We start from the raw sequence: 26574 nt of genomic DNA, 5'->3' as shown, positions 1-26574 counted from the left end.
AATCGCCCGTGGCAGGTGCATTTAACTTCTGGCACACCTTTAAATGCATATAACAATGTAGACGTTGCAATGCCCTGCTGGCCATTTCGCTTAGTACACTTTTATTGTCTGTCTTGCCTGCCTATGCCTCTCTCTCTCTCTCTCTCTTTCACGCACACACTGTTATAGCTCTGCTGCAATTTGTATGGGTAACTGTCTGCGGTTGTGTTTGGCCTTTGTTCTGCTCAAATGCTTGACTTCATTTGATGGGTTCTTCTTTCTTTTCTTTTATTTTTTTGTTATTTTTATTTTTATTTTTTTAAATCATGTGCAGCCGCATTGTATACGATAGTTGCTCCTGCCATTTAGTAAACCTCTGCTCACTAATTACTCGACTTTTCACATTGCCCTCTGCTTCCATCAAAGTCAGCTTCATAAACTATTTGTTTTTAACTCTTTACTGCCAACTTTTTGCAATTAGTTGAAATTATTTGCAGTCCGAGAACTGTTGTGCTGTAAGCCGCTTAGTTTAAAACGTGAATATTTTAAGTGCTTTGAGCTGCATACACAAATGCGCAAATTGGAAATCGCTTTGAAGTGCACAATTCCACATAATCAAGCAACCAATCAAGTGGGTATATACGTTTTAGTCCTTTGAATGCTTTACAAAAGCAGATGGCTAGTTTCCAGAAATTTCTTCTTTGCTTCTTGATATAAATAGGGAAGAGACTATGGGCTATTTGTCGATTTTGGAGGCGCAAAATCTAAAGTTTCTTTAAAGGAGAAATTTTGTAAAACCCATATTCAGTGTCTATCCAAGCGATTTTTATAGTAATTTTATTATTATAAATATATATTAATTTTTAATTTTGTGAAATTTTCTGGAAACGATGGAAGCCAACTCAGGTTGATATATTAAATGAATAAGCTTTATAAGCTGCAACGTAACTTTAAGTTGATAATCAATCGATCTATATTCCCCATTTCGATTATTAGCCGAAGATTGGATATCCTAAAATCATATATCATGGTGATACAGTGCGTAACATTAATATTCGTTTTTTTCTTTAGTTTTAAACTTCTAACGCTTATAAAACATAATTGAGATTAAACATATGCGAATGCTAAATTGTAGTTTGAAAAATAACATTTCCGATAAGGTATATAACAATATAGTATCATCTAACACCTAACTAACAAAAGTTATACATAAACCAAAAAAAAGTAGAAAAAAAAAAAGAAAAAAAAAACTAATATTAATCTTATTCACTCTATATATGATTATCTATATCAATCAAAATCTAGATATTAAATACATTATATGATAAGAATATATGTATATATGTCTCTAATCAACTTCAGCTCCTTGGCCACTTTACGTTTCAATTCCCATTGCTCAGAAGTTCAACCGAAACTAGCCCTGTTTCAAACTATTAACTGTATCTAAACTTTGGTACTTTTATCTCATAACATATTCAATAGATCAACGCAAGCAACGCCCGCAAAGTGAAACGAAACGAGTCAATCAACAACAAATTCCATTGTACACTTAGTAAATGAAATGTGTCCTAGACAGTCTGTTTAATGTCAACACAACAGTCCATGGAAACATTCGCATTGTTTTTTTTTTTTTTTTGGCCAACTCATGAATCAGGCTAACAAAACACATTTTAAACAAGTAACAAAAATGTCCCACAGGCTCAAGATATCTGTTGCCATGACAAAACGAATCCTAATTCGCAGAGCACTCACAAAATGAAAGCTTGAATAAATTGAAGCCTACTGCACGTGGCGACAGGCATCTATGATAAACAGCAAGAAAACTTGTTACGCCAAATAAGAAAAGTTCGGGGTTTGCTTTGCTTTTTTGAATAGACTCAAGCGACAGTCGGGGCTGTGAAAACTTACAACATGGCTTACAACATGGCGTGGTAGGCATGGTGGGCGTGGTAGGCGTGGCAGTAGAGCATAACAAATAAATAGACTTGAAAACTATTTGAAAGAACAACACAACACGTTCGCTGTGAAGCGATTCATGCCGCTGCCGCATCTGCAGACTATATAAGTAAAATGCTATTTTCCGCCTAAGAGTATGCAATCAAGTCAAATAACTTGAGTGTGTTTCGACGCCGTTTTCAACGTTCAAGTTGCTGTTGTTGTTGTTGTTGTTGTTGAAGATGTTGTTGTTTTTAGTGTTGGTTGTTGTTGTTGCTTTTGCCATTTGAGTGAGCGTCAAGCTTCATTTGTTTTGTTTTTTTTTCTGCTGCTGACTGTGCTGTTTTTACCATTACCATTCCCAAGGCATACACACACTCACACTCACACACACACACATACATATACACCGCAAATTATGCCACATTCGTCGGCTGCTGTTGCTGCTTCGACTGCCTTCAACGCGTTTCGCGCTGCGTGCTCATGTAATTTATTGAAACACATTTCTTTCTCCCATGATGTGAACAGCTACAACAACAGCAACAACGACAACAACAACACACGGCCTTATTGTTGTCCTGCTGTTGTTGTTTTAGTTAGCGTCGCTTTTGTTGGCTTCAGCTCTAGCTTTATTGAATATTTATTATATTATAATTTTGCTGGCAGTCTATGTGACATTCATTACGTATTCCGTTATAATATTATGCACTCTTGTTGTATTTTAATTAATTATAGATTAGCATATTATAGCAGCAGGGCAAATGTTATGTCCAATACGAGAACAGAAGCACAAATGTATCCATCGATGCAGTTCTGATTGATATGCAATAATGTGGACAGTAGTTTAACACTTTACGAAAAATCGTACATTGAAAATCAGTTGAGAATGCAATAATAAAAATAATAAAATGAATTTAATAAAAAAAAAAAAATAAAATAAAATAAAATAAAAAATATATTGAAAGTCAATTTTGGAATGCAATTGATATATAAAAGTAATGAGAAAATACAAAAAATATATTATAAAAATAAAGTGATAATAATAATAATAAATAAAAACAATATTTAAATACAAAATATAATAAAATGAATTGTTTAATAAATAAATAGGAAATATAAATCAATATTAAAATCAACTAAAAACAGTTAATATTAATACTTATAAAACAAGCTTAATATTAATATATAAATAAATAAAAATGCTGTAGCTAAAATATTTAAAAGACGTCCTTAAGCTTTCAGTTAAAAAATATTTTGAAAATTATGATAATAACTCTGTTCATAATATAGAATGCATATAAGAATATATAATCTATGCAGCAAAACAGAAGACGGTGTCTTTTTATTTGACACAACATGTCAACTGAATTTAATAAAGAATTCATGAATAATTAATTAAATAATTTTTCAATAGCAAACATTATTGTCGTTAAAAAAAAAATTAATAAATAAATAAATAAATAAATTCAATAAATAAATAATGAAATAAACCATTTATTAATATTAAATTCAATTCAATTATATTTTATTTATTTCAATTAAATTTATTCATATTTTTCCTGAACTGAAATCCCTGTATTGAAAATTCCTTTATTTTTATAGAATTTTTCCGTTGTTTCGTTTGCTTTGCGATTCGCATTTGATGTACACTTTCTGCTTAATTGTGGTAATGTGATTAAATTGTTTGGTAACTACTTTAATGAATTTATAATTGTTTCGATTGCACGACAAATAAATCCAATTGATTATATTCACGGATCCACTTGCATTTGCACATTATTTTCATTCTCGCTCCATTTTCTATTTATTTATTTTTTATCTATCTTTTTTTTCTATCTTTTTTTGTATTTTTAACAATAACACTTTTATCTGAATGCGCTGTGTAGCACGCCGCACAACAATATTTGCGGCTTTTGCCACCCTCACGTTTATTGATTTACAAAAGTAGCGGCAACAAAATTGGCAACACAAACAACAACAACAGCAACAAGGGCACTACCACACCGCCTGCACACCCTGTGTGTGCATGTGTGTTTGTGTGGGGAAACAGACAGGGCTGGGCAATAATCCAATGCAGACAGAAACTTTAAATGCCGATTTTGTGGCTTGACTTTTCTTAGCACTCAAGCAAATATAAAGCACACACATACACATATATCAACTAGCACACAGACACACTACACACACGCGCAGGCGAGCAACTCTACTAATTGAATGCAATTAATTAGGCTTAAAAAACGAGTTTCTCGCTTCTTTTTATTTTGTGGTATTTAAAATTTACAGTTTTTGAGCAAGAATTTTCACGCGTCGCGACGCCACGAGACAACAGTGGACAGAGGCGGGCTGAGACAGCTCCAGTGCAAAAGAAAAGAAAGCAGCAATGGCTACGAGTCGAGATTCACAACCGTTTGTACGCAGTCAAAGCCCACGAATGTCCTGGGCCGACTGCCCTCAGAGTCCCAACTGGCCGTGAACAAAGAGCGCAGCGTTTTCAACACGGAACTGTTTTTACTACGCTTTCGACACGCTCACGCTCACGATGGCGCTCTCTGGCGGGCGGTACCAGCAACCCCCAAAAAGCGAGTAAACAAAGATGGAAAAGCACGTTAGCTGGGGCACAGCAGCAACCCCAACATAAATACAACTCCGGCACGGCCCCCCACACTTGCACACACGTCAACGGAAAGACAAACAACCACCCACCTGGCCACTCTCACCCACTCACTCTCTATCGCTTTGACTATCTCTCGAGCTCTGTATTCTATTCGATTCTCTTTAGCTTCGCCACTCTGTTTGTCAGTTCTCTGTTGTTTCTCGCTCTTTCGGCCGGCATTCCGGCAGTTTGTTTTGCTTGTGAATGTCATGCGCAGTGGGTGCTCCATAGCCGGGAGCAGCCGGAATTCAAGCTGGGCCCGCCAGCCTTCCTGCCACATGTTGTGCGTGTCTGCCGCGAACTTTGATAACTGATAAGAAACTTTAACATCAGCTTTGCACAGGGTTGCACACCCAACAAGCGTGCCGAGGCCATTGACGGAATTCTCTGTGTGTCTAAATGTATTTATATATACATGTATATGTATATACATAAATATGTGCGTGGCTGTTGTTTGTCGTGGCATCGTAGATATTTGCTTTTAGGCTCACGCCCTGTGTCCCCCCTTTCAACCAGTTTCGAGGGTGGTAATAACGTCAGAATTTCTGAAAGTTGAGTCGAGTGCAGCGGTTTTAATGACTGGAAAAGGAATACCAAGCATTCCCTCTGCCTTCTCCTACACCCCCAGCCCATCACGCTCTTTCTCTTTTTCTGTAAGGAATATGAAGCGCGTTTTCTGCATAAGAAAATAGAAATTAAAATACACCTCAATGGATAAGCGGCGATTGCCTGAGCCTTAAATAAAGCAGCCGATTTGTTTGACTGAAATTGTGCAGCCTTAAATTGAGCAGAAAATTTAAGAGCTGTGGGATACTATAATATATTCGAGAGAATTCTAATACAAATCCATACATTTGAAACCGAAAATGAATCGCAAGAGTAGTTGAGCTGAACACTGCAAGAGTTTTCTTTTATCTCAAATTGTTTTCAATCAAAAAGTCAACAATGACAATCTAAGTCTTCTTCAACTAAAATAAAAAATAAATAAAAAATAACAGCCAAAACTATTTCATATTTTAAACTGGTTAGCGTGAAGTGTGTGAATAATTTCGACTGAGTATAAATTAAAATTCATTTGAGCTAAGCTCATGAAATTGTACGAGCACTTGAGCATAGCACTAAATCCACTTGCACACATGGCAGTCACGTACTGCGCTAACAACAGGACAGTTTGCGTAATCAGTGAGGAGATCCCGGACAAAAACCCAGCGGATTAACAAGGCTCCAGTTGAAAGCAGCCAAGGACTTCAGGCTGGCCCTGTTGGCCATGTTGGCCAAGTTAGAAGCAAGCACACGCTGTAACGTGTACCTGTAATATGCACAAACATTTTTCCCATAACTCTCATGCGGAAAAATGTTGTGCAAAAACTATCTGGCGCATAACTTGGCGACTGAAAGCCAAGCCTTGGCCTGTCTACAGCCTGCTAGCACAATTATTTAATTTAATGTTGCTTTCAAAATTGCGGCAGAAGCGTTAAGTGCTCAAGTTGCACAAAGCCAGAGCCAGAGCCAGAGCTAGAGCCAAAGAAGAAGCCCAAGCCATAGCCCCCAATTGCCCCTGGCCAAAGGTCTGAGGTTAAGCAGTCATGAAGACGTCGCTTTTAAGTAATTAAAAACAAAAAAAACTTTTTAGCTCTAACAACGAATCCCAAATACTCTTAAAAATTGTAACAATATTCAATATTAAATAATATATACATACATATATGTGATTATAAATGGAAATGATTGTCATGGCAGATTCATAGAAAAAATCTGCTGAGCTTCCACCAATATTTCATAGAAGTTATTTGACGCATAATTAAACATTACAAAAAAATTAATTAAAATGCTTAATATGAAATATAAACCTATTAGAAACGCATTAACATGTTTGGATTCTTTTTGCCGAGATTTTTTCATTATTTTATTTTATTGTTTTTTAGAACTCATTAATATTTTCGGATAACTTGCCGACATTTTTTTTATTCTTTATATTTTTAATGTTTTTATTTTATTTTCATTTTTCAACCTCATTAATATGATTGGATTATTTTTTCCAATATATATATTTTTTTATTTATTTCGTTTTTTATTTAATATTTATAATGTTTTTATTTTTAAACCTCACTAATATGTTTCGATTACCTGCCGAAATTTGTTTTTATTCTCTTAATTATTTTTAATTCTTTATTCATACATTTTTTTAATTATTTTTTTTTTTTTTTATTATTATTATTATTATAATTTTTTTTTTTTTTTTTTAATATATATATATAAAATTTTGGTAAGCAAAATTTTTGTTCAGCAAAGTTTTTATTTTTCCACCATTTTAATACAAACTCGTCTTTAATCTTTGCTGTTTGTTGCAAAAACAATTTGAAATTCATAAAAACGGTCCACGTATCGCTCCATAGCGAAATATGATAGACATTAACTAAATTATTTACGGCTCATCAGATAGTCATAATGCCCAGCCCCCCGGCAAGGGCATCACAAGCCAACAACTTCTTGAAAGCGCAGACACAAGGCAGGAAGCGCCTGCCAGGCCAGGGAGTCTCCTGGGGTCTAGAGAGGGCAGCGGTGGTCGGAGTAGGCCTATTAAAGCATATAATGGCGTGAAGTGGGCGTGGTGCTGGGCCAGGACGGGTGCAGGTTGCAGATTGCTGAGAGAAAGACGACAATTAGAGGCAATTTGGTAGCTGCCTTCAGCCCAGGGCTGGGCACCACACACTGGGCACAATTATCCTCAGGAGTGGGCGAGTGCGTTGTCCTTTGGCAGAATTGTGCATTGTTATTGCTGATATATTGTTGTTGTTGTCGTAGTTGTTGCTCCTGCTGGCTGGCTGAAGGAGCAGCAAGTGCAACAGCAGCAGCAGCAGCAACAGCAACAGCAACAGCCGCTGCACTGAAATTGCATGTCAAAGACAGATTTACGACCAACGCACACACATTGCCCAGCTATGCCCATGCCTCGGAGCACCCTCCACACCCTCTGCACACTGTAGGCGCACTATAAATGATAACAAAGCTGGGTCGATCGGGTTGGCACAACTTTTTGCCTAGCCGCACCCCTTGGCACGCCATCCAGCCATACGAGATAATAAATAATGGTTTAATTGAGCGTCAGCTTACAAAATGCGTAATTAATTGATTTTGTGTACAGTTCGCTTGGTCCCAGATAAGCGACAGACCCAGCCAGCCAACCGGCCTGCCAACCGGCCTGCCAGCCAGCCTATCCCATCAGTTGGCCCAACCTCAGTCGACTGCCCACAATGTGTGTGCGAACCCACCTATGTCCTTTGCGTCCCCAGCCAATTATTTCGGCAGGTGAACAACTTAATTGTACCGCAATCCCCATTTGTGCAATTGTGGTTGAAATTTAGCAATTGATTCAAGAGGTTGCTTAAAAATTAATTAAACAAGCAAATTTGTGATTGCATTTCGTCACACTCTGACGAGATAATGAGCAGAATTTTGAAAACTTTTTAAGGCAAAATAACTCAGCAAAATTTTGCCGTTAAAAGACGAGATTTACTCTAAACTAACTATGCAGATTAAAATAGTTTAAAATATAAATATAATGCAAATAAAAATGTAAAATAGTTGGTTTAAAATACTAAACACTCTCCTAACTAATCTCTTGATAACTATGATATGAGTAGAGAACTCCCCTTTAAAAACTGTTGAAATTATGACTGATTCCTGGTAGCAATTACAGAACCACTGCTATATAATAAGCAATGGAAACTCATTTCGTGGAAGTAAAGTGAAACTAAAAGAAGTCAAATAAAAGAAACGGAAATAATGAATCTGTCCCCACTATTGGTCAAGTGAACTCCGTAATATGCTCGAGAAGTCAGAAAAAAAGAGAAAAGAAAACTAGCAGTATCGGTGACATGTGGCAGAAGCAGGTTGCGACCCAAGTGACGTCTGCGGACGGGGGCAACAGCAACAGGGACTCCACTTGTGTACGTGCAGGACAGGCTACAAATGTTTATGACAAACCAAACATCATAATAATATGTAAGAGCACACAACCAATGCAGCCGACTGCAGCCCGATTCCCCCAGAGTTGGCAAACAATGACATAAAATACAAAACTGTGTAAGAGCAGCAGCAGCAGCAGGAGGAGGAGGAGTACTAGCAGCGGGAGGAGTACTAGCAGCAGCAACAACAACCAAGAGGGACATAAAAATGTTAACCATCCGCCCTGCTGCCGCACCGCATGTCAATTATATGTCAACTGGCAGAAATTTTAGCTGCCTGCTGCCACATTAAAATTCCACTGAGAGTCAAATGAACGAATCACAAGAAAAAAAAAAAAAGGCAGAAATATCACTGAGCACACACACACACAGGCACGCATACATAGAAGTGAGCATGCGCCTCTTGACATGCAGTGAATTTTTAACTCTCTTGAGGCAACATTTCGCTCTTTCCCAGTGACTCTGCAACTGTAAAGCATATTCACCTCTGCCGGCTCAAATGACTTACCAATTCCGATTTATGTTGCAGGCCATTTTATGCACTCACTATTTATGTATGTATGTGTGTGTGTGTTTACATTTCTTTGTATTTGTATTTGCTGTGAACTTTGCCATTGTCTTTCAATGCCATTCGACAGCGTTGGCTTCGTCGCCTTTCGATACCTCTTAACGACCGGAAAGAGGTCTTATTAAGCAAGCATTCACGGAACTCACTTTAAACCTCTATGCCCAGATAATTGTTAAGAATATTCAAATTTCATATTAGAGATAATTTTTATACATATTAATTCTTAAAAAAAAAAAAAATTGTTTTTAACTAACAAGCTTACATATATGCTTAACTATGTGGGTATGAAAAATATTTAAAATGCAAATCAAATTTATTTATATACAATACTCAAATACTCTTGAATGCATTCTCTGCCTAAGATTTGCGAGTTTTCATATTATCTAATTAGAAGTTTATATTTTATATGAACTTTGTATATATAACTGATATTAAAAATGTAAATATATTTATAAAAGCAAACGAAAAGTCTAGAAGATATAGACATCAAGTGGTAAGCAACATTGCATTTCTTACCAAAAGACCTGAAGGCTTTCATCTTTTGTCAACTGTTACAACAATATATAAAATGTATTTTAGAAATTCACGAACTTCTATAAATGTTCATTCGCAATATGAAATTCAAGGCTTAAAAGTTCTTATCTCAGCACTCAAGCAGTTGATGCTCCACAAAAGAAAACTTATTATCTAGATATGTTTTTGGAACTTATTTTCCAAAGGGTCAATCTTGAAATGCAAAATCTCTGAAAGCTGTTCATAGATATTACATTAAACATTTTTCCTTACCTCGAATTTTAAAATATATAGGTATACTATAGTTGTCAAGTTACTATAGTATGGAGTATATAGTAGTCCAATATGGTATATAGTGAACTACAGTACATCGTAAATAGTACTATGATTTAGTATTATATAGTATATAGTAGTACAATAGTATGTAGTATATAGAAATACTATAGTATACTATAGTATAGTAGTTAAGGTAGTAGTTAAGATAGGCTTGCTAAAGTACCTTTGTACCTCTGATAGTCATAAAGGACTCATAGCATTAATCGTAGTCTTGGTAATCAAAGGTGAATTGCTTGAATTCCATATATATGCCAAATCCCCACTGATTAAACTCCGTACACTACGAGGTATCTCTCTGTTTAATACAGTTTAAAGTTGTTTATACAAAAAGCCAGCGTGCAGAGCGTCCCAGCGCCAGGAGCTCATGGCCGGCGTTTACATTTTTGCAACTGAAGCCGAGCACAATGTCCGCTCCATACGCTGGGGCCAGCTTGAGTTGGTTGGAATTTAAAATGGAGCTCGCTCGCACTGAACTCCTACACTGGCCGAGAGTGAGTGAGTGAGTGAGTGTGTGTGTGTGTGTGTGCGTGTGAGTGTGTTTTTGCCGGTCTGACAAAACGGAAATTTGCTTGCACGAAAGTCGTTATGGGAAATGAAAAATGTGCATATCTCGTTAGATCCCTAGGTGTAGCACAATCTGCATGCAATTCATAAAGGCATTTAGCTGACAACAGCTGAGAGGCCTAATGAAATATCCGTGCACCATAAAATGGGCTCGAATTGCTCGATGAATTGGAAAATGCTAGCATGTGGTGGGCCCAAGAGGATTTATGCTTTCGCCCAATTCCATTAAATCTTGAATAATTTCAATGTTCAAGTTCTTTTGAAGTTTTCACTTTGGACTTCATGTCTTCAAATTTACAATACAAATTTCGATCAATAAATTTTTTAAATACATGTGAACACAATATTTCGTCCTTAAGCCTAAGAGAGTGTGACTGGGCAATGATGTTTCCTGAGAACCCATAAATGTATATATATTTAAATCGTATTTAAGTGCTTACCTTTTTCCTGCAGCTGCTGACGTTTGATGTCGCCTTTCAGCACCTCTGCTGTGTGGACCAGTTCATTGAGTTGCGGCTTTTTCATTTTCAATTCACGCAAAACTTTCTACAAAGCGAAACGCAGGCAGAGTGAGTGGAAGTGAATGGAGTCTGCCACCTACTTTCAGTGGAACTTACCTCCTGCTTCTCGATGGCCTGGCGGACGGCGTCGCCGTCGTTCACCAGCACGCTCTGTATCTTGATCATATTTTGTTCCCAAGTCAGCCAGTCGGAAATGTGCAAAACGGACTTGTCGAAGCTGCTGGCCAAAGCGCCAACGCCGCTGGGCTCGCTGTTGTAGTCTGCAATTGAAAATGCGAAAACCAAATTTTCATTAAAGAGTGAGCGATAATTAGATGTTTTCTGCACGGTCAGAAGCAGCGCTTTCCTCTCATTAGCAGCAGCTGCGGCTGCGGCCTGCACCCGGCCAATTGCGGTCAGCGTGGCCAACATTCGCATAGGCCCTAAGCTGCCAATGCTGCCTGCTCCACTGGACCATATTTGCCGACACTGCCCCGCCCACTCGGTTGGTCTTTTCAGAGCGCCTGTCCATAGGCACATAAAAAAAGCGCCGAGTGAATGAAAAACTATTTCAACGAAGCAAACTTTCAAGTAGCTGACTCGCAGGACCGCACAGTGGTGCGTTTTCAAAGAATATGCCACAAAAAACGAATATTGTATTGATCGACTTGTGTGTGATATCATTGAAATATTATGCACCATATTTTATTAAATATAAATTCTGTGTACAAAAGAGTTTTTAAGCATTTTAAAATAGGCTTTTATCGGAGTTTTTACCAAAGCTCCGCCTAGCTGAAATTACTCATTATTTACATATTGTGTTTCAGTATAGACCATCATATATCATCATATTATATTATCATTATATACCAACATATGCCTACATTCATCTATATGATATATATGATGGTAAATACATCCATGTGAAGACTTTCAAATAAATATCTCATACATTTATATCTTAATTATATCATATATTATATGATATATATATTTATATTTTTTGTATATTTAATATCAATGATTATAGTCTTATATATTCATCAATTAAGGAGTATAAAAAAATCATAAGGTTATAAATAATATTATACTACATTTGAATTTAAATAACCACTGTATTATTCAGAAACTTTTTAAGTTCTCGGCTTAAGCTAAGAAAACTCAGAAATGAGCAGCACAATTGTTCAGTTTCAGGAGTGTATTTCAATACGATTGTAAACACTTAAAGCCATAGCTCCATTGTGCAACAATTTCGTCTATGTAGCGCCTGTTTGCAGAGCGGATGCCAGGGACATGCGTCGCAGTCGACATTAAGGAATGCAGTGCACTGAAAAATATTGTTTTGAGTAGTTTTTGTCATTCCTGACGGCCTCAATGGTAAAATTAAATTGGCAACAGGAAGCGGTTGCAAATATTTAAAGGCAAGGAAAGCATTTGAAATACTTAGCGCGAGGAATTGAAAGAAAAGCCTCGGGCTGTAGTAAGTTCGGTAAGCCGAAGCAGGAGGAAGAGGTAACACAGATACATATTTATGAAAGTTTTCCAGGCTTGAGTTGCACATAAGCCGTGAAAGCAAACCCAATACGTATGTGTGTGTGTCTTTGGCTTGCTGTGAGTGCTTATGTGTGTGTCCAGAAAGCACGCAGGATTAGAGCACCTATTTGCAACAAGGGATTTGGAAGCGAACAACTCAACCAGGGAGAACAAGAAAAAAAAAAGCAGGCCTTGAGCCAGGACTTTGCTAGTCCTGTCTATGTTGAATGCCTGAATGAATGAATGAATGACTGAATGCCACGTGTGTGAGAAAGCATTTAAAATGAAATTCATGAGAGTCACAGCACACAAGCAGCGAGCCTGTTAAACAAATATGCGGAAAAGCAGAAGCAGCAAAAAAAAAAAAAAAAAAAGTACCCATATGACAAGCCTTAGACACTTCAGTTTTTGTAGCCAAAGAGGCAAAGAAAATATATAAAAAAAAAAAAAACGCGTTAAGTGCAAAATTTCTTTTCACCCATTTTGACGCTCGTATTGTGGCCGTCCGCTTCTTGTCTTTCATGCGACAACAATCAGCCCCTGGCAGGTGTAAAATGGTGAACGCATCTTTGGAAGAAACGTATGTATATACAGTTATATATTTGTGCTCGCATATGTATATATTCATGTATTTATGTGAAACACGTTGTAATTGGCAAAGGCAAAGGTAAAGGCAAAGGCAGCAACCTGATAAAGCTAACGTCAACGTTGCCCCGCCTGCAAAATGTCATAATTCATTAAAAACCGGAGAAATTGTATATTTCCACTTGTCGCGCTGCTGGTGCTCAACGTCACTCAGCACTTTTCAAATACTCTGAGAGGGCGAGCACATAAGTTTTAATGGGGGCACACTTATTATTTTTTTTAACAATTTATTATTATGTAAACACTAAATAGTACGAAAAGTTTTAGTTTTTATTTCAGCTGTGGTGAACAGCGAATAGGGCTTAAATAATTTAATTTTAAAGCTGACAGAAAACATTCAAACAACAGCAACAGCATAATAAAGATCGCAGAAATTATTGTTTCCCTGTTAATAAAAATGAATGAATTTAAATTCATTCATTCACTTTTTTTTTTTTTTTTTTTTTTAATTTATATTTTTTATAAATCATTAATTTATTAATATATTATAAAATTTCTATTAATTTTTCACATATTTCATTTTGAGTAAATGTAAGTTTTGTTTTTGATATTAAATATATATTTTTTTATATATATATTATTTTACATTTTATATATTTATTTATATATATTATAATTATAAATTAAGTTAACTCTTGCGGTTATATCAACCTTTATTTTATATTATCTTGATTTTCACGGTCAAATACTTTTTAAGACGCTTTTATAGTACTAATATCGGTTCAGTTCCTTCCCGCTGAACGTTTTGTTTTGAAATGTTTTAGACAAATCCTTAACAGCTGTTTGCCAGCCAATCAAGGCAAACGCAGAAGCTTCGGCCAGCACGAAAAAGCTTCCGCGATGCTTTTAGCCGGTGCTAACTGTGGAGCGGAGCTTTATATTCAGCCAGCCAGCAGCCTTCATGTCGAGACTCACAGCAAGCAGCCTTTGAAACAGTACAAAAGCAGTGCTGCGTAGGCAGTGCAAGCAGTGTCGACTTCGAGCATTAAGGATTTGAAATTTATTGTTCCACAAACATCAGTACACAACAAAGAACACTTACAATAAACATTGAGACAAACATTACAAAAAAAAATAAAATAGGGGAAAAATAAAAAAAAAAAAAAAAAATACACGAATCTCACGATCAGACAAACAATTTGCATCCAGTTCCTGCATCGCCTGTATAATGAGTCATATAGCCACAGTTAGCTCACTCAGCCGTCCTAGCAAAGCCAGAGTCAAAAGTGGCAAAAAGAATACTGAATTTCAGCCAATTGCACCTGTGCTGTTGGCCACCCGTGACTATGGCCTAGTTCGTGTGAATAATACCGCCTCGACGCCACATCCAAAAAAATACGAAGGCCTTGATATGGGCGCGCTGTCGGCTCGTCTTCAGGCGCAACAAAGAAATGAGATGAATAGTGAGACAAGTACTATGAAGAATTTAACCTCGGATTTCAGCTACGATTCGGACAGACGGCGTTTGTTTGGTCATTTGTCACTTGGCACACCGCATCCCAACAAGGCTGTGGCCATGAATCCTAAAGTACTCAAAAAACGAATCGATGAGCTTAGCTTTAGGAGCGATGGCTCGACCGATAGCGAAAACGCGCCAAGATTACGAAGTCTTCGATCTATACTAGCAGGGCGCTACCCGCAAAATGACACAGATATGGCAAATAAGAAGAGGGTCACCTTAGTGAGTCCACGCATAAGTCACAGAAATAGCGATAAGACATCCAAGTTTAACCAGCATCGACAAACGCTCTGTAAGGCCGAATTCACAATAGCCAGATACGGCAAGAAAATGAGCGACCAAATAATGCCAAAGCAAACAAAGAGCGTTACGATTGATACTAATCTAATAATAAAGGACCTGGAGGCGACAGAGGAAATTGAGTTGTATATTCAGCGACTTGGCCTCTCGGGCAGTCCGGGGACATCGAAAATGAAAATCGTAAACGTAAATAAAAAGATGTTAAGCAGTGTGAAGCAGGATATAGCAGAATGGGTCAAAAAGAGATCGACATTACTCACTACAATTCCACTTAAACACATTAAGTGATCAAGCGTGAATTTCATTTCAAAAATATCGAGCATATTTTCGCATTGAGAGTCGACTCTCCGGTTGGAAGACATTCTCGCTATTTTTCCAATGCAATTTCACCACAAGTAAAAAAATACTAAAAAAAGAAACTACACTTATAAATAATCGCGTAAATCGAAGTATGATTACTTATCATAAATCGTGTAATAAAACGCAATCGAAAAACCAAAAATGAGAACATTTACTTCTAGCAATTGCTTCACAGATACAGAGAATTTAACATTAACACGGGAGTTCTGGTGACACCATATCATTCTTATTTTATCCTACATGATCTAAAAGCTTTTTTTTAAATCTAAATCTAAATCTTTTTTTAAATCTAACAGAAATTGGTTTGGTCTCTTCTCTTTGGTTTTGGTTTCAATTCAGGAGCTCAAGCGGAGGGAGTTTGGTAGCAATTAGCTTTTGTATTGAATGCTCAAAGTTCAAGCAGTGCTGCGTAGGCATTGAAAGCAGTGCCACGTTTCGAGCAAAACAAATTTTGAATGCAAAAACCCTATAGAAAACACTCTACAAACACAGTAGGAACAAACAACACAGAACAACAATACAAAAATAAAACAATATACAGAAAACACTTAAATATACATTTAGAAAGGTCAGCCTGATAAACTAGATGAGCCAACTTAATTCATCTTTGCTTCAAGCAGTTGCACAATGTCGACCCACACAATAAAAAAATCTTCATTGAAATCTGGAAGCCAATCAAATGACCTACGAGACAAACTGAAATTTAAAATATCTGTGCAGCAGGAACGGTCTTTCAGCAGTTATGGAATGCAACGGATACCCAATAGCGTAGTCTCCACTCCATACACATCCTTAGCGGGATATAAAGGTAGCGAGACGGACATCTCTAAAGCAAATACAAAGCCAAATTCTCTAGACTCAAGCTTAAACTCAAGTGCACATGGATTATTGGAAGAGCCGAAAGAGTCATTTACCGAATTGAAGTCGATTTTAAAAGAACGGCACATTAAACATCCCACAGCTGGCCCGAAATCAACGAATAAAACGATCGGGCCAAAAACGAAAACGGTCTGCGTTATCGTGCCCCGTAAGAGTACCTGCCGGGAAAACCAGAGAGGAATACCACCAAGTAAGCATTTAAGTTTTGAGGATCAACGTCGACTATTTTATACAGCCGAATTCACAATAGCCAGATTCGGCAGAAAGATGAGCGAGGTATTTATGGCAAAGTCAATTCAGCCATTATGGTTGACTGAGACCCACGAAGATAAAATAGCAACAGAAATGAAAAGATTCATTAAGAAGGGCCTAATGAAACCCGCCTATGATTCAGCTGGCGCCAGTTTCGAGCTAACCAAGAGACTAGTTACCATGTTGAAAGCTTCAGCTACACGGTTGCCGAAATCTCCATCACATTCTAATCATGCAATGCATAATGAGTAAGAAATATACATAATATATGGCATTCATACAGATATGTAAACTGTTTGAAGCTGTTAAGCCAACAGGAAAGAAAATTATGATTCCCCATTCATATTAACGAGACATTATATATCTTAATGTTTATAAGCACGTCGTTTCAATAAATTTCACAGAAATGTATATTTTTGGAGTGTGTCTAGAGTTGAATTTGCACTTGTTTTTTATTTTCTTGTATAATTAATTCATGTATAGGAGATAATATCGTAGTTCTGAATTCTTGTCAGCTTTCTAAAACAAGGAAATTAAGGGAGTCAAGTAGGCCTAGCTAAAAGTTTAGTTTTCAAAACAGTTCTAACACACAACTTGAGTTTGTTAAATTAAAAAAATAAAACAAAACAAAACAAAAACAAAAAACAAAAAAAAAAGATGGAGAAAGATGAAGTAAAGCATGTTGAGGGTGTATCAACGGATTCTACTACAATAGGCGCCAAATTTAAAAAAGTAATAAACAAGGACAAGAAACTATTTCGATTTGATTCAGCTCCATTTTCACCTCCGGCCACTCGTAACTATGGGCTAATGCGAGTGGATCCCGTGCAAGCATCCACACCATTTCCTCGAGTAAGCGGGACTAAAGATCTAAGTACACTTACAGAGCGTCTCATTGAGGAAAGAAAAAGCATGCTCGCGACTATAGGCATTGATCCACCGTCTGAGATTGCCGTAGATCAGACAGCAAGCAAAGCAACGCCTTTTCACGACAGTGAAACACCAGATCCTAAGCTATATAATATCGTGAACGGCACACTTCCCATGAAACGCTTCAGTGACCGTCAGAGTTCCGAGGAGCGTGTGCTTAGAAGTACGAGTTTTCTGGAGGATTCATCCAGCGAAAGCTCAATTTCAGATTATATCTCGTTCGGCACACCACACCCAAAAAAGAAAATTGTTCTGAATCCCGGAAAATTAGTAAAACATTTAACTAATGCTTCGTCAAGCGATCAGCATGTGAAACAGCATTCTAAAAAAAAGAAAGTTATCTTAATTTGTCCCGATCTATCCATAGCGAGGTTAACAAGATCGGAAGATTCAAAAGAAAGCTTCAAAAAACGCCGTCGAGACTTTCACATGGCCGAATTCACAATCGCTAGAAACGGTAAGAAAATGTCGGACATCCAAATAGGACAACAAGATATAGAGCTGGCGCCCAAGTATCAAGCTGATGAAACATACCAAAATATAATTGAGAACTATATTCAAGCTAAAGGTTTGATGAAAACCCCCCGCAATGAGCTCATAAGCCTATCGAAAAATACCACTTTGAGACGTTCAGAATATTCTTCAGACACGAGCCGTGAAACATTTAATCATCATGCGTCGACTTCACAAAACAATCGTGAACACCAAACAACGATTTCATTCATTGAAGAGTGAAAGTGCCCCCAAATTCCGTATAGAAGAATGAAGATGGAGGCACTTTCATTATTTAACGAATGCAATGGCATCCTGTTAATGTGAGCCGAAATTAAATGCCTCATTTGACGCACAGTGCTTCACCGGACATCGTAGCAGTCAGCTTTTGCGAGCCGCTCAAAGACTCTGTTGCGCTAAGTAGGCCGGGCAAGCAGTTCAGATTTGAAAACAGTTCTAGCACACAACACATAAAACTAAAACAAAAAACAAAAAAATCTAAAAAAAAAAAAAACTAAATAACAAATAAAAAAGATTTTAAAATATATTTGTTTATTAGTTATTTGCTGCCTCTGTACAGTCCAAAGCTAGGTCGGCTAGAGTTATCAGGATGGGCTCCTCTCGTTCCACGGTTCTTACTATCGAATCTAATTCATTCCAGTCATTCGAACGCATACGAAGTCTATCATTCAGCACAGATTTAAGTGCCGTTAGAGCAACTGATCGTGATTACGGCTTACTGCACAACTGCAGGCCAGTGACACCCCATCCAGGGCAGAATGAACCCATAAATCTAAAGACACTCCGGAGGCGTCTAACGGATGCCCAGGAAGAGAGCGAATGGCTATTACAAAAACGAGAAGATTCTCAAATTGTGATAAGCAAGCTAAGCAAATTAAGAGGCAAAGCAGGTTCGAAGAAGATTCCAGCTGCGAACTCCCAACACGTCATTAAACGCCGGAAAGGCCGCAACTCATTCGCGGAGACACCTGAAACAATCGAGGCGCCTGCACAGCCAGTTGAAGCCGCCAACTGTTCCCTGCCGGGCTACGTGCAACAGCGAAAAGTTGGGAAAAAAGTGGTCATAATCTGCCCGCGGTTAGATGTACTCAGGTCAACGGATAATCAAGGAACGAGCTTCAAAGAGCGCAGGCGATTATTTAATATGGCCGAATTCACAATAGCCAAGAATGGTAAGAAAATGTGCGATATTCTAATGACCAATGTAGTTTCGGTGACTGCTATCGATGCGACGCACCGTATTTTCAAGAGGTGCTATGATGAGATTGAGAAATACATCCAAGACGCAGGACTAACAAAGACCCCTCGTAATATTGTGACCGACGTAAAGGATAATCGAGAGGTGCCAGAGTTCCCTATAAACTCAAAAGAAAATTCTCAATTGAACGTCCCAAGGACCGTTGCAACAAATAGGTCAATATTATTGGCACCGAGCTATAAACGATCCGAAAATTCGCCACCTTTCCGAAACATTTCATTCAGTAATTAGGGAAGGCGCCTTCAGATCTGAAATGGTTCGATTTGAAGGCGCATTCGTTATTTAAGGAATGGAATGCAACTATTTGATGCAATCGCTCAATAAATGTGGCTGAGAAATATTCTCCCTAATATAACACGAATTATTTCCTTCAATTCTCTAAACAATGTTTTTTTTTTTCACAAAATATACAAAGAGGATTGTTATCAAAGCGTAGTAGAAAGTCTAGAGTCAACATTTGTCCAGATGCGCGCATCTGCACACATCTAGATGAAATGTCCAAAGTTCATTTTGGATGCCCTTTGCCCTTTTCCTTCCATTCCATTCATTCCATTCGATGTCGGCGTGTGGCATAAATATTTGAAGTAGAGTCCGGCGGGCACAAGAGTACGCCATAAAATGCAACGAAATATGGCCGACTGCAGCCGAGAATATGAAATCAAAAACTTTCAAAGCGAAAATGTGTAAAAACAATTATGAAGCAAATGATGCGTTCGTGCTTATTCGCTTTTTTTTGGAATTTGCCAATTGAAGTGCTTCGATTCTGTCCCCCCAATCGGTTTAATGATTATGATTTATTCATATGAAATTCAATATTTATATGAAATTGCATATTTCATAGTCAAGCTCAAAAGGGAAACTTGAAACTTGTAGCTGAATTTATGCGTAAATTATAAAAATAATTTTTTTTTTTTTTTTTTTTTTTTTTTTTTTTTAGTGTGATATGATTCATGAATTTTATATGGAATTAAATGTAAACCCTTTATATTCGAGCCTTTAAGAATATATCAAAAGACCCTATACAAAAAAATATATATATGTGCCCTCTTTTCTCATCATTTTCGAAGTATTACCTTTAATTAACTGAAATATATCTTAGAAAATTCTACATCTTCATAACATCTTTAATAGACTTCAAACTGATATTGTATGATTTCCAATTTTCAACGAGATATAACATATAAATATATCGTAATTGATCTCAAGTTTGACACCCTTTTCTGCACACATCTGCCCCAAGCTAATATACCCGCATAAGCCCTAATCAGAAGCAGTAAAAATCACTTACCCTGTCGACTGTTGGTGGCGCCAGTCCCATTGCCCATTTGGTTGACATTTTTCAATTCCGTCAGCGAGAGTTCTATGCTATCGGCATGAGCAATCAAATTGTTTTTAGTCTGTAGCAAAAGAAAGGAAAAAAAAATAAAGCAGAAATGAATAGAAAAGTAGTGAAAGCTGTGTTAGTAAAATAATTTAGTCGGGCGCCAAGTGCGCTTTTAACCTTTTCGATTTCGTTCATCATGACAGGCGTGACCTTTGGCTTTTGGCTATTCTTGCCAACGGCGCCAGAAATGACCTGCAGATCGTCGTGGCGTTCCTACGAAAAGAGTTTAACCAGCCGTTCAATTTACTTATCGCTTATCAGCGTGCGATCAAAGGTAACAAAAAAAAAAGACTAAGAGAAAGAAAATGCTTGAGTGGAAATGACAGCACGCACAGCGGAAAGACGGACACCGCCGGGTGGGAGGAGGGCCAAAGGGGCGCTACTGAAATTCAATTCCGGCTGTAAACGGGCACGAATACTGCATGCAAGTGTTTCCTCGATGCAATGTGTGTGGCTGTGGCTGTGACTGTGGGAGTGGGAGTGTATCGCTCGGCGGGGTCTCTTCGTATACCGCACTGACGGACTGGGTCAGCCAGCAAAATTGCATTTGAGCGCCCGGTGCAAACAATTTTGGCGCCAAGCGAACTTCCTCGATGGACTTCGATCAAATTAATTACGAAATAAATTTTGAGCGGTACGACCGTTGCGTGTTTTAGCCGCGCGCAGACTGAAAACACAAAAACAACAAAGCATCAACGCCGCCAGCAAAGGGAGCAAATTTAGTTTGAGTCAAGAAAATTCTCTTCAGCTTGCCACGCAGTTGCGCTCTTCGAAATGCTATTTTTAAATATAGGTTTCCCACTTTTCTGTTTTCAGTTTTCCATCTCTATTTTCTTTATTTGTTTCTTTGTCATTTGGGGCCAGCGAGAAAAAAAAAAAAAAAAAAAAAAAACAGAAGCACAACGAAAATAAACAAACCATGCACGAATTGATTAATGATGGATTTTAGGCCATGTCACTGTTTTGGGATCGACATTGTCGAACTGGGGAGACTTTTTTGATATTTATTATTTCACACAGTGACAGGAAATAAGACCATTTGTCAAATGAATGAAACAAAAACTTTAAAACCAATTAAAACTAGTGAAATTGTAGATAATTAATTAAGAAGAAATAACTAAACTTTGTTTTAATTTAATCAGCTACTCGATTGATAGACTATCTAAATTCAATCTAAATTCCAAAAAATATTTTTAAAATTTTTTGCATTTTTTTGTTGTTTGGTGAAAGTTTGAAGTATGTATAAAATTAGTAAAACTAGTGCTCTTGAAGAGTGCCAATAATATTAGGTCTACTTTATATATTAATCTACTATTTCAATAAGAAAAAAATGTTTTAAAATGCAGAATAATTTAATAGATGTTTTGCTCAAGTTAACTTGAAAAAAATCTATAGTTTTACCTATGCTTTTCTCTCAAAAAAAGAGAACAATTCTTTCGCACAGTTTCATAAATTGTTTTTGAAATTGACCCAAATATTTCTACAAAATTTGTTTTCTAAATTTAATGACAATTTTCCTTATTGTATTAAACATGACACTACACAAATTAAACAATCCATATGTCGATCAACACTTGTGCATGCTGCAAAAAAGAAATCTCTTAAGTTCGCTCTTCAAATGCGCTCTGAACTGTTTCCCCAATACGAATTGCCGCCACATAAATATATAAATGTTTCAGTTGTTGGTGTTGTTGTTGTTGTTGTTAATGTTGTTAATGTCGGAGCGCACGACGCGATGTCTCGAGCTGACCGTGTGTAACTATGTCAAAATTTTCGGTTTATTTTGGGGTATTTCTAATGGCAGCATTTAGTTTTGTTTGGCGGCCTGTGCCGTTGCTCTGAATTCTCAAGAGGCCAATTAACTTGTGGTTGGCGCAAGAGCGAAAATATCAAAGATGTCTAAATTAGTACGCAAATAATGCAAAATATAGAAATACATAACAAATACGTATATTGCGCACGGCGATAATAAAGACAAACGAACTTTTCACTTGTTTTGCATGTGCCAGAAAATACCCTGTGAAAGTCTAGCTGGATATAATTAATTAAAAATAATCTTGATGATTTATCTATGTATCTATGTATCCACGCATCTATGTATCTATGTATCTATGTATCTATGTATCTATGTATCTATGTATCTATGTATCTATGTATCTATGTATCTATGTATCTATGTATCCATGTATCTATGTATCTATGTATCTATGTATCTATGTATCTATGTATCTATGTATCCATGTATCTATGTATCTATGTATTTATGTATCTATGTATCTATGTATCTATGTATCTATGTATCTTACTATATATCTAGTATATATGTATCTATGTATCTATGTATCTTGTATCTATTATCATGTATCTATGTATCTATGTATCTATGTATCTATGTATCTATTGTATCTATGTATCTATGTATCCTATGTATCTATGTATCCATGTATCTTGTATCTATGTATCTATGTAATCTATGTATCTATGTATTTATGGACTTGTATCTATGTATCTATGTATCTATGTATCTCATGTATCTATGTATCTATGTATCTATGTATCTAGTATCTATGTCTTCTATGGTATCTATGTATCTATTTATCTATGTATCTATGTATCTATGTATCTAGTATTAGTATCTATGTATCTATGACTATTCTATGTATCTATGTATCTATGTATCCTAGGTACTCTAGGTATCTATGTATCTATGTATCTATGTGATCTATGTTGATCTTATGTATCTATTTATCTATGTATCTATGTATCTATGTATCTATGTATCTATGTATCTATGTATCTATGTATCTATGTATCTATGTATCTATGTATCTATGTATCTATGTATCTATTATCTATGTATCTATGTATCTATGTATCTAGTATCTATGTATCTATGTATCTATGTATCTATGTATCTATGTATCTATGTATCTATGTATCTATGTATCTATGTATCTATGTATCTATGTATCTATGTATCTATGTATCTATGTATCTATGTAACTATGTATCTATGTATCCATGTATCTATGTATTTATGTATCCATGTGTCTATAAAGACAAATTAGATATGATGACTTTGCTTTTCTTAATCACGAGATAAAGATGTAGAATAGACTCAGTCATATAGACCTGCTTAGGCTTGTCAGGCTACAGGGTATTTTTATTCAAGTCATTTTAGCCACGGGCAACTAGGCGTCATTCTATGACCACATGTTTCGACTGTTGGATAGAAGCCAGCGTAAAATTAGCTTGGTCACACTTACGTTGATGTCCTCCATGCGTTTCTCGAGCTCTGTGCTGGACTCAGTGCTGGACTTGCCGGTTGCTTTAGGCCTAAAATTGTTGGCAAAGGCAAACTCTTAGTAAATGAAAAGAATTCTTAAAAATTCACTATTTACTTGGCTTGCTGCACCTCACGGAACTTTTCTCTGAGTAAGATCTGCGTGTGCATGACTGGGCGCGAGATGCTGCCATGCTTGCCATGCGTCTCCAGCACCAAGGAATCACCTTGTGAGATCAGAGTGGCCGCATCTGGTGCTATGAGCATGCGGAGATGCTCGCTGCAAAATAATCGAAAATAAAATGAGTATTCTCTTCATTCATCAACTCAATTCAAACTTACGCCTCGCTCTCGGGACACTGTTCGATTTTGGTCTTGGTCATCTCCAGCTGACAGATCATCTGCTTGGCCCTCTTATTGAAATCCTCAACGCGTTGGGCCAAGTTGGCGGGACCGCTTGCGGGCTGTTCAGTGGGCGGACTCTTGAGGGTTACATTCGAGTCGTCTAGGGGCGAGGGCATTGAGTGGAGCACCTTGCTCAGGAACGAGTTCGGCTTCTTCGTGGAGGGCGTCTCAATGCGGCTCTGCGTTGATCGATAAGAAAAGACAGACATAGAAAACAAGGTGGGGCGAAAATAAATAGAATCGATGATCCAAGCTCTACCAAATTACCGTATCACTATCGGAGTCGAAGGTTGGTGTCATTTCCAGCGAGAAGCGCGGTATCTCTTCATCGTCGGAGAATACCAACGGCTCAATATCAAAACCTGTCTCCTTGTCGGCGCTATAGAAACTATTGCGAATGGGCGACTCGGGCTCGGTGTCCGGTGTCAGAGCTTCCATTTCTGGTTGCAGCTGACGCCAGCGTTTGGCCTTCGGTCGCTGTTCACTTGCTGTGGCACTGCCAGTGGGCGCTGCCACACTTTGTGGCGCCTCCTCCTCCTCGGAGTCGCGTAGTATGTCACGCTCATGGGCAATGCGTTTGCGTTTCTCATCGAAGGATATTCGTTGCTTCGCCACGCGCAGCAGCGGGGTGCTGGTGTTGCCCGCAGCAGGACGCAGCATGGCTTCTGCATCCGCATCCGCATTCGCAGTCGCATCCGCATCCCGATCTGTGTCTGTGCCTTCTGCTGCCTTGGCCCCCGGCGATTCACATAGCGAATGTTTGCTCTTGCTGCGTCGCACCTCCTTGCCGTTTACATCGACTCGCAGCGAGGAATCCGAGTCCTCGGACAAATCCACTATTTGCACGGTCTGCACAAACTCCGGCAGCAGCGGCTCTACGCTCTCTAAAATGTTAACCGTGTCCACAATCTCACCCTGGTGCGGCTCCAGCGCAATATTCTGCACCGACATTTTGTCATTCTCAATATTTTTCACCTTTATCTCAACCACCTGAGCGGGCGCTGCCGGCGCTTTGCGTTTGTTTTTCGCCGGCTTCGGCGGAGGCGACTCCATCGCCTTGTTCGGATTCAACGATATCTGCGAGAAGAGTGTGCTGAATTCAGCCAAACGAAACGTTTGAGGTGGAAGCAAATCAGGCAGCACCTGTTCACCACTGTTCGAGCCCGGCTGGGCGTCCGCTTTCGCTGACTGCGGTGACTCGGTGAGACTTGTGTTGGGCGTGCCGCCTTCACCGGCCTGCGGTGTACGTGCGCGTCTTTGACGCACTGTATCGCTGACAACCACAATTTCCGTATCGTCATCGGCTGGGGCAGCCAGCGTTGATGTCTCGTCGAAGCGCGTTCTCAGTGTATCCTGTGCGAAGGATGCATATTTTCACAGAATTTAATAAAGCTCTACTCAAGCAAAGCACTCGCAGCGCCTTAAAGTATTATGGTCATGTGAAGCCTTAGTCGCGACCCATGTGGCGGGGGGCGGGGGGCGGTTGCGGGGCTATGTTATGATTGGCCACACAAAAGCAGTTGCTGTACAGAAGCGTTGGTGAGAGGAGTAGCAGATAGCCATGGACATACGAGTATGTTGTTCTTGTTGGGATGTGTTGATTGGACTATAACCACAGTTGAACGCCTTTGAAATGTTTTTTTACTTTGTGGATGGACAGGGTGGAGGAGGGACAGTAACAAGAAATCCAAATAACGCAAAACAAAGATATATACACATACATACAAATATGTATATATACGTATAATGTACAATTGGAAATTTGAAGCGTGAAAATGACACCAAGTTAGACCTCGTAGAGCTAGTGATACGGTGATTCTGGTATGTAGTGGTGGTGGTTGTATTGGGTGATGGTTGTTGGTAAACTTAAATCTGGTTCTTGATTAGCTTGGTGGAAAGATTATTGCGAATGTATTGACTTTTATACTTGTCCTTTTGTTTATTATTATTATTATTATGATTATTATGATTATTATTATTATTGAATGGGTGTGGTATGTGAAGTGGCAAATAAAAAATAATGTATTTAAACAAAATAAATAATTATAATGTACCGGGGTACATAGTACAATGATACAATGATATAAGTATATGGCAAAGCACCGCTTAGTTAGAGCATTACAATAATTAAATCAGTTATATATAAGATCTTAACTTAAGATTAGTTTGCAACTTAATTTAAAGCTTTCTCATTTTTTGCATTTTAAGCTTAAAGTTTCAATTGAATAAGATTCAATACGAAATCAAATGGAATACGAATGCGAATGTGATCAAAGATGAGAAATTCGATTCTCTTTGCGCAGTTGCCGCAAGCAGCACATGCATAGGTAGGTGTGTGTGTGTGTGTGAGTGCATGT

General features: G+C 37.8%; 4 protein-coding genes across 23 annotated transcripts in view; 3 read left to right on the top strand and 1 right to left on the bottom strand.

Annotated features, from left to right (window-relative positions):
* The window catches only part of LOC108620745 (dystrophin), a 165597-nt gene that overhangs the window by 111533 nt on the left and 27490 nt on the right, over positions 1 to 26574 (bottom strand). For 14 of the 20 annotated variants that reach the window (XM_089472542.1, XM_089472647.1, XM_089472657.1 and 11 more), the window contains 7 exons: positions 24485 to 25570; positions 24155 to 24396; positions 23931 to 24092; positions 23796 to 23865; positions 20434 to 20542; positions 11134 to 11297; positions 10957 to 11062 (listed from right to left, as the gene is read on the bottom strand). In XM_089472542.1, the coding sequence (XP_089328668.1) occupies positions 10957 to 11062; positions 11134 to 11297; positions 20434 to 20542; positions 23796 to 23865; positions 23931 to 24092; positions 24155 to 24396; positions 24485 to 25570 (1939 nt within the window). Of the gene's footprint in view, positions 1 to 10956; positions 11063 to 11133; positions 11298 to 20433; positions 20543 to 20646; positions 20743 to 23795; positions 23866 to 23930; positions 24093 to 24154; positions 24397 to 24484; positions 25571 to 26574 lie in introns of all 20 variants that reach the window. The other 6 variants (XM_089472699.1, XM_089472709.1, XM_089472689.1 and 3 more) reach the window with 3 other exon arrangements.
* On the top strand, positions 14170 to 15455 carry LOC149270547 (uncharacterized). The gene has a single exon (XM_089472784.1). The coding sequence runs from the start codon at positions 14363 to 14365 to the stop codon at positions 15239 to 15241; it is 879 nt and encodes a 292-aa protein (XP_089328910.1). The 5' UTR covers positions 14170 to 14362; the 3' UTR covers positions 15242 to 15455.
* Positions 16986 to 18411, top strand: LOC108620750 (uncharacterized). The gene has a single exon (XM_018017680.2). It carries the CDS (start codon positions 17102 to 17104, stop codon positions 18107 to 18109), a length of 1008 nt encoding a protein of 335 aa, XP_017873169.1. The 5' UTR covers positions 16986 to 17101; the 3' UTR covers positions 18110 to 18411.
* LOC108620751 (uncharacterized) lies at positions 18477 to 19506 on the top strand. The gene has a single exon (XM_018017681.2). The coding sequence runs from the start codon at positions 18477 to 18479 to the stop codon at positions 19374 to 19376; it is 900 nt and encodes a 299-aa protein (XP_017873170.1). The 3' UTR covers positions 19377 to 19506.

The sequence above is a fragment of the Drosophila arizonae genome, chromosome 2 (genome assembly GCF_054131065.1).
Source record: "Drosophila arizonae isolate 15081-1271.41 chromosome 2, UAZ_ARI_1.0, whole genome shotgun sequence".
Classification (NCBI taxonomy): Eukaryota; Metazoa; Arthropoda; class Insecta; order Diptera; family Drosophilidae; genus Drosophila; species Drosophila arizonae.
Note: the sequence above shows the minus strand (reverse complement) of the source record. Positions and strands in the feature narration are given on the sequence as shown.